General features: G+C 41.3%; 1 protein-coding gene across 5 annotated transcripts in view; it reads right to left on the bottom strand.

Annotated features, from left to right (window-relative positions):
• The window catches only part of pkma (pyruvate kinase M1/2a), a 44,511-nt gene that overhangs the window by 2,206 nt on the left and 35,177 nt on the right, over positions 1 to 7,128 (bottom strand). For all 5 annotated transcript variants that reach the window (XM_060923319.1, XM_060923318.1, XM_060923322.1 and 2 more), the window contains exon 10: positions 830 to 1,011. In XM_060923319.1, coding sequence (XP_060779302.1) covers positions 830 to 1,011 — 182 coding nt within the window. The remainder of the gene's footprint in view (positions 1 to 829; positions 1,012 to 7,128) is intronic.

The raw sequence follows: 7,128 nt of genomic DNA, 5'->3' as shown, positions 1-7,128 counted from the left end.
CGACCTGTCCGGTCAGACTGCAGTCGCATGTGAAAATAACGGATATGCATCGGAATTAGGCCCACATATCCAAGCGGCCTGGGTCACGTGAAAAAAATCGGATCTGTGTCGTTCAGATTGTCAATAACAAATCGGATACAGGTCGCATATGGGCAAAAAAAATCGGATATGGGTCGTTTCAGGGTGCAGTCTGAACGTAGTCCTTGTCCTAAATAGACAAATGTGAACTCATATGACCCGATCAGACACAGCGTCGCGTGAACAGCAACCCACACACAAAGTTTACAGGAGGTAACTGAATCTAAGGAGCTGGATCAAGCTTTGGGTGGGAAGTATGAAGATCCATCAACTGTCCATCTGTGATAGGATTACCCAAAACAGACATTAATACCAGGTCTTAACAACTTGACTTGCGTCAAGTGAAGCCATGCTGAATAATGTGGGTTTTCCAAACCTGGATTCCTCACTAATGCTTTGTTACTCGAAGTCAGTGACAAAGCTAGAATAAAAAGCTATTGACATTTTCAATTTGAACATAAAACATGAAAGCTGCAGGAAAGCCAAATCCAAGACTGCTTTTTAGTTAAATACTGGACTTGTGGATACACATGAATAACTGGGAACTATGTTTCTGCAACGTTTCCTCATTCATCGCAAGCAGGTCCTGAATAAAGCTTTTTTTTTGGACAAAATTTCATAGGAGGTGAAGGTCACTGAGGAGCTTGAGTTTACTTTTTACCCGAGAACGAGTTGAATCTGATGTCGCCAAAGATTCATTCAGTGCCTCCAAGAAAAAACTTGATATTTAAGTCTTCAAGCGTCCTCTTACCAACATCCATAGCAAAGTTGACTCGGAGGTCAACATCCTCAGCCCAGACATCGTGAGCAGGTTTGTTGTAGAACACAGGGAAGATCCCACGGTACAAGTGTGCCTGGCGGGCCGTCTGCCCGTTACGCGTCACCGCAATGATGGGGGCACGGGGGCGGTATCGGGAAAGCAAATGAGCAGACCTAGAAGAGAATACTATGATTATGATCCAAGTCACAGTAGTGCCTAGCAGTAATAAATTAAGGTACATTTAAAAAGAGGAGTTCAAAAACCTGGTGATATACAGTTTTATCCTAAACTAGCATTACACAGTGACCAGATTATTATAGAAAATGAAACACCTGATAAATCAGAATAATCACTTAAACAGCACAGTGGTGTAAACGAGGTTAAAGGACAGCAAAAGGTCAAGGACCACTAAAAATCGCAACACACCTTCAGGGCAAAGTGAATGAACTTTCATAAAGTTCAACACTTAAAACAGAAATATCCTAGTCTTAACAGTACTGTGCACTCTTCCATTTTCCAGTCAGATTTGGGCAATATGGAAAAGCCTTCAGATCACTAACATTTTCCAGAAGTACTCAACATCCATACTGCCCAGCCCTGTTCACATCCATACATTACTGCTCAAACATTCGGGGTAGGACAGAGGAAGAAAGATTATACATTCTCCAGACATTAATTTTCCCAAGAGCCTTCTTTACAGAGAGCTAACATGCACCCAACACCATCTCCTCATCTGCCCTTTTATTTGTCCATGCTTCGAGTCCAGGTTAGGTTTGGATTAATATAGTGGAAATACTATAGACTAGGGCAGGGGTTTTCAAAGTGTGGGAGAGCCAGCCCCACCCCCTCAGAGAGGAAATAAACAGCGCCCCCCCTTACAATTTTTGTTGCTATACTTAATGTTCCATTCATATTTTTAAAAAGTGGTTGTTGTACACATTATTTTACACATTTAAAACATATGTGCTTTTTTTTTTTTTTTAAACATCTTGTTTTACACATTTTAAACATCTCATAGCATCGTTAGCGAGCAGCTCTTGGCAGACAACACACTGTGGCAGTGGAGCATCTTCAGATCCAGTCCATGAAAATCAAAACTTTAAATAATCGTGGTCATGGGTGGTTCTCCACTATAGTTGCAAATTGGTGTCACCTCACTTAAGTATTCTGAGACCAGGCCTTTAAATAAAATCAGGGTGTCTGTGTTCATATGCCTTCCTATTGATTATAAAACTTAATTGATATTAAATTTTATCCACTCAAATATAATAGTGTTGGTAGAATTTTTCACTGGAAGTACCCAAGGGGGTCCAAAATGCGTGCCTCATACATCCCAGAAGGAAAATAAACCCTTGCTGAAAAATATTTATTGGTGTTATTTTGTCTCACCCATTTAAATATGATCAATATTGTCCATGCAGCATGAAGAAAAGCACATTTTGAAAATACTTCCAATACTAGTCAGAAATTTTCCCGCCAAGAAATTGATTTTTGGTGTCCCAAGTAATTAAGTCAGTACACTAACAGTACTAACTAGAGACACCTGGGGAAAATGGACAGAACTATTCTAATGAGATGACTGCAGTGCATTGTGGGAATCCCACAAGTTCAAGGGAGGGAAACATTGAATTTCATATTGTGGTAGTTTTCCAGCATTGTATGGCAATTTTTAATAGAATTTATAATAGCAGTCAATACACTAACACTTCTAGAATGATGTAGGCCCAGCTTTGTCATGAAAACATGTTTGTGCCATGAATGAGAGTTAGAAGACCTTTCAACTAGACTACAATGCACAGGCATCATATACACATCTGCACCCTGGTGACCAGATGATGAACTATTTGTCCATACACTAACACCGGGGTCTGTTTGTGTACTGACCAATTTGATAGGATGACAGTTTGATGTCTCTCGATCCCTTTTGTCAACCTACTAGTAATATAGGCCTATACCTAGTACATGTATCCTACCAGGATATCTTTAAAGGTTTTCTGATTAGGCCTAGTCAGTCAATTTCTGAGAGCGTCTGTGTACTGACTTAAAAATTTGAATTTGCCCCTCCCCCCCCCCCATACTCACCTTTTACAAACTTAATTTTACTTCCAGCTTCCCCTACTTACTACCTGGTTGAATGATTGATCTTTACTGTTCTGCTCAAATAATCAACTTCGTTGTCTTATTTTTGAACGTCAGTACACAAACACTGCACCCTTTTAATACATATATTTATTGTTCTATTGTGATAAATATACATTTTCAAATAGAATTATTTATAATAAGGCCCAGATTTGTAATTGGGGTCAATTACATTTTGATTTGGGTCAGAGATTATGGATTTATTAGGCATTTCAGAGACCTGTTTGTGTACTAACAGAGACAAGGGCAACCTTGACCTTGAAATGACCTTGACCTTGAATTTTGCCATATCGAGCAATAAGAAGATACTTCGATAAAACTCCAAAATTGGCTACCAGATTTCTGCCTTATGAACTTATCAGTTTGCTCAAGGTCCATATCCCAATTTGCAACTATAGTGGAGAACCACCCTCATACTTCCTTCTTTTTTTTTTTCTTGGCCCAGACTCTGTCTCCTCACTCACTCAGTGCGTTTACATGCACATAGAGAGAATCGAATTTCTGCCGTTGCTCGACTGAAATCGAAGTTCAAAATGCCATGTATACACCTTAATTCGGCTGAAACTGAACCGAACTTGATTTCTCGGAATCGAGCTACACGACCTAGATTATGCGATTTCTGCCGAGCTACTTAGTGCATGTAAACCCTATCGAGCTAGTAGTCGACCTACTTACTGCCCCTTCCGGAAGTGATGAGTGACGAGACCACAAGCGGGAAACACAACAGCCTCGGTCGGCATGACAACGAATCATGACAATGGCATGAATCTTTTCTTTTTGTGGCATTGTTTGCACTGTTAAAATTTAGCTCACTTACTGTGTCACCAAATACATCTGTACAGCTGTTGCATAGCTGTGAATTGTGTACATAAACAAGTCACTGTATTTGTGTGTGTGTGTGTGTGTGTGTGTGTGTGTGTCTCCAACATCTGAAGAATGCCAATAAAAAAAAAAAAAACAATTGAACTTTGTGTGTTTATTAAGACAAAGTTAAATTGTAAGCAAAAAATTTTGTAAGCAAAAAATGGACTTTAGAAAAATATACAATTGTGCAAAATAAGTTGTCTTACAAAACAGTGGTCTGCAGCCATACAGTCTGTTAGAGCAAGCCTAACAGCTTGAACATGGAACTGCCAGTGTTGCCAGATTTTAAGTGCATTTTGGCGGATTTTAACATGTTTTGGGCTGGAAAACGTCAGCAGTATCTGGCAACACTATAGCTCTTCTTCATGACGACAACCGGAAGTGTACCAACACGATGGGGCATGTAGCGCCACCTATGGCTCGGGTGCACAATGCAGCTCACACAATAGCTCGATTTCACAGTTGCATGTAGGATTGGATTTCTCTGGCACCCCTGCTGGGACCCTTTGCTCGATTACCGACAGTAGCTCGATTTGGATGTGCATGTAAACGTACTGACTGTAGCTTTAGGTACTAAAAATCAATCCATTTTGTCTCTGGTAAAGGCTAGCTGAAGTTCGCTAAAAATGTCCGCAATAGTAACTTATTCTGGTTTATTTTTCCTCACATTGCGCCCCCCCCCCCGAAGAACTCTGGCGCCCCTAGGGGAGGCGCGCCCCACACTTTGAAAAGCCCTGGACTAGGGTATTTGGACATGCAGGTGGTAAATTTGCATACGGTCCCTGATACTCAAAACAGACAAAAGCATATATGCATTGCTTAAATAAATAAAATCTAGGAGCCTGATTTTTCAATAAATGACCACCTGACCTTGATATACACCTTAATATCACCAGCATATACCTTTTAAAGCTGCATGTACAAGTGTTTCTAAAAATTTTATAGTGCATGTGTTCCTGGCTTGCGAGTAGGGCTGAACGATCTATCGTTTTCGACCGAAAATCGCGATCTCAGACCACGATTTTGGGATAGTCAAAACCGCGGTTTTTCTCAGTGCTCCTAAACTGACCCAGGTTTTGTTTCGTCAATAATTTCACACATGTATGCTCTGCGTATTGCCCCAGCATGGTGCAAACACACTGTCAGCTACCAATCAAGAAGCTGCATGCTGCACATGGACAGGTCACGTGTTATCCACTCCAATCAGTGTAGCTGGTCATTCAATTTCAGACATTGCTGAAGCGGGAGCTGAAGCGGAGTCAGGGGATTTGATCCCAAAGAAAAACAGCACGTCGGCCACTTGGCAGTATTTTGGATTTGAAGCCTCAGACGAACATCAGAAACAGGTGCTGTGCAAAACATGTCGTGCAAAAGTGGCTACATCCGGTGGAAACACTAATTTATACCGCCACTTGAAAAGTTCACCACGCGAATTTGCATGAAGAGTGCATGGCGAAAAAGACCCATGAGACGTCTAGTAGTAGTGAAAGTACTTCGGCCAGACAGACAATTACAACTTTTGCCAGCGTAATTCCGTATGACAGAAGTAGTAGCCAAAGACGCAAGGAGATAACTGTAGCAGTAACAAACTACATTACGAAGGACATGGTGCCTGTAAACACGGTCACCAAAGACTCGTTTAAAAGTTAACGCCGTACAATGGATGAGGTATGTTCTGCCCTCCCGCACATACTTCAATCAGGTTACCATCCCACAGCTCTATGCAGAATATAAGGCCAAGGTGGCGAAAGAGCTGGAAGATAGAGTTTTATGCGTCAACTACTGATATGTGATCAAGCAGAACAACCGAGCCATATAGGAGTCTGACGGTGCATTTCGTCAATGCCAACTTCGAGTTGAGAAGTCGCTGCCTGCAGACCGTCCCCACTGACCACACCGGAGAGAATATTGCCTTTAAAAAAAAAAAAAAAAAGTGTTCTCTCTTTTTGCTATTACTTATCTTTTGTTTACAGAATAGATGTAAAATAATTTAACCAATTTTAAATGTTTGACATCTTTTGTAGATGGGGAAAATGCAGGGTCATTTGTACATTTTTTTTTATTATGTTTTATTTTTACTACCATTACATTTCATTTCCTCTTGCCACTTTTCCACTACAAACGCGGCTGAGCCGAGCCGTGCTGAGTTGGGCCGAGTCGAGCTGTTGGAGTTGCATTTCGACTACAACCGCGCTGAACCATGCTGGCTGGACACATTGGGTGGAGTTAGCGAAAGTGGGTGGACGTCACGTGATGTCGTTAAGCGGCGCAAACAGTGACCGTGATCTTTTAAGCGGTAGTCTCACGACCCGGATAGTAAACAATAAACATGGAGGACATGGAGTCGTTAGTGTTGCTGGTCTTGGTTCTGTGGCTTGTTGTCACCGACAACAGATACTGGCAAGAGCGTATAGATGAGGCGAGGCGCATAAGGCTTCAGAAATTCTCGTAATTCTTCTTCCGGGTTTGCGGTGTTTACAGATCCCAGCATGCTCGCGGGGCGTGTGTGGGCATGTGAGGACACTCCTCCTCACCAATCAGTGCACAGGGGAGTGTCTGCTCACACCCCCAGCCTCACTCAGCTCGGTTTGGCTCGCTTCAGCCCCACTCCAAAACCGTGCGAGTTTTGGGTGCTTAGCAGGGCTGAAGCGAGCTGAGTCGTGCTGTTCTTAGATGGTCGAAATGCGAGCCGTGTCGGGCTGAAGTGAGCTGAAAAAGGGTAGTGTAAAAGGGCCATTTGTGTGAAAAAGAAGCACAGGCTTCCGAGTACAGGGGTTGAATTTCTGTAACTGCTGCTGTTGTTAATGTTCATAAGCTAGCTCCCTTGAGCCATTCTTGCACTACTTTTAAGGTAAGACTTTTTTGCTGTACTTTGTTTATTATAATTTATAATGCTTATGTACATTCTTTTACAAAAGTGCAATATTTTGATGCTGCTGAGCCACTGATCAACCTTTTTTTTTTTTATGTCTGATATGTTGTAGATGGGAAAAGTAAAAGAAGCAAAAAAGTTTACTTAAGAAAGATGGCTCTATTTTTATTTTAAGTTATAATAACTTGTTCCTCAGGCGCTCAATGTTAATAAACAGGCCTACATTTGAAATCTGTTGACCTCAGTTTTCATTCTTGCATTAGCTTTATGGAATTCATTGTATTAATTAAATTTGCACTGAAACTCTAAAGAAGAAAAAAAAATCGTGGTTGAAATCGAAATATCTGCCAGAAAAATCGCAATTCAATTTTTTCTTAAAATCGTTCAGCCCTACTTGTGAGTATCGCTTTGTAAA

This window comes from Neoarius graeffei, chromosome 6, assembly GCF_027579695.1.
Source record: "Neoarius graeffei isolate fNeoGra1 chromosome 6, fNeoGra1.pri, whole genome shotgun sequence".
NCBI classification, from domain to species: Eukaryota; Metazoa; Chordata; class Actinopteri; order Siluriformes; family Ariidae; genus Neoarius; species Neoarius graeffei.
Note: the sequence above shows the minus strand (reverse complement) of the source record. Positions and strands in the feature narration are given on the sequence as shown.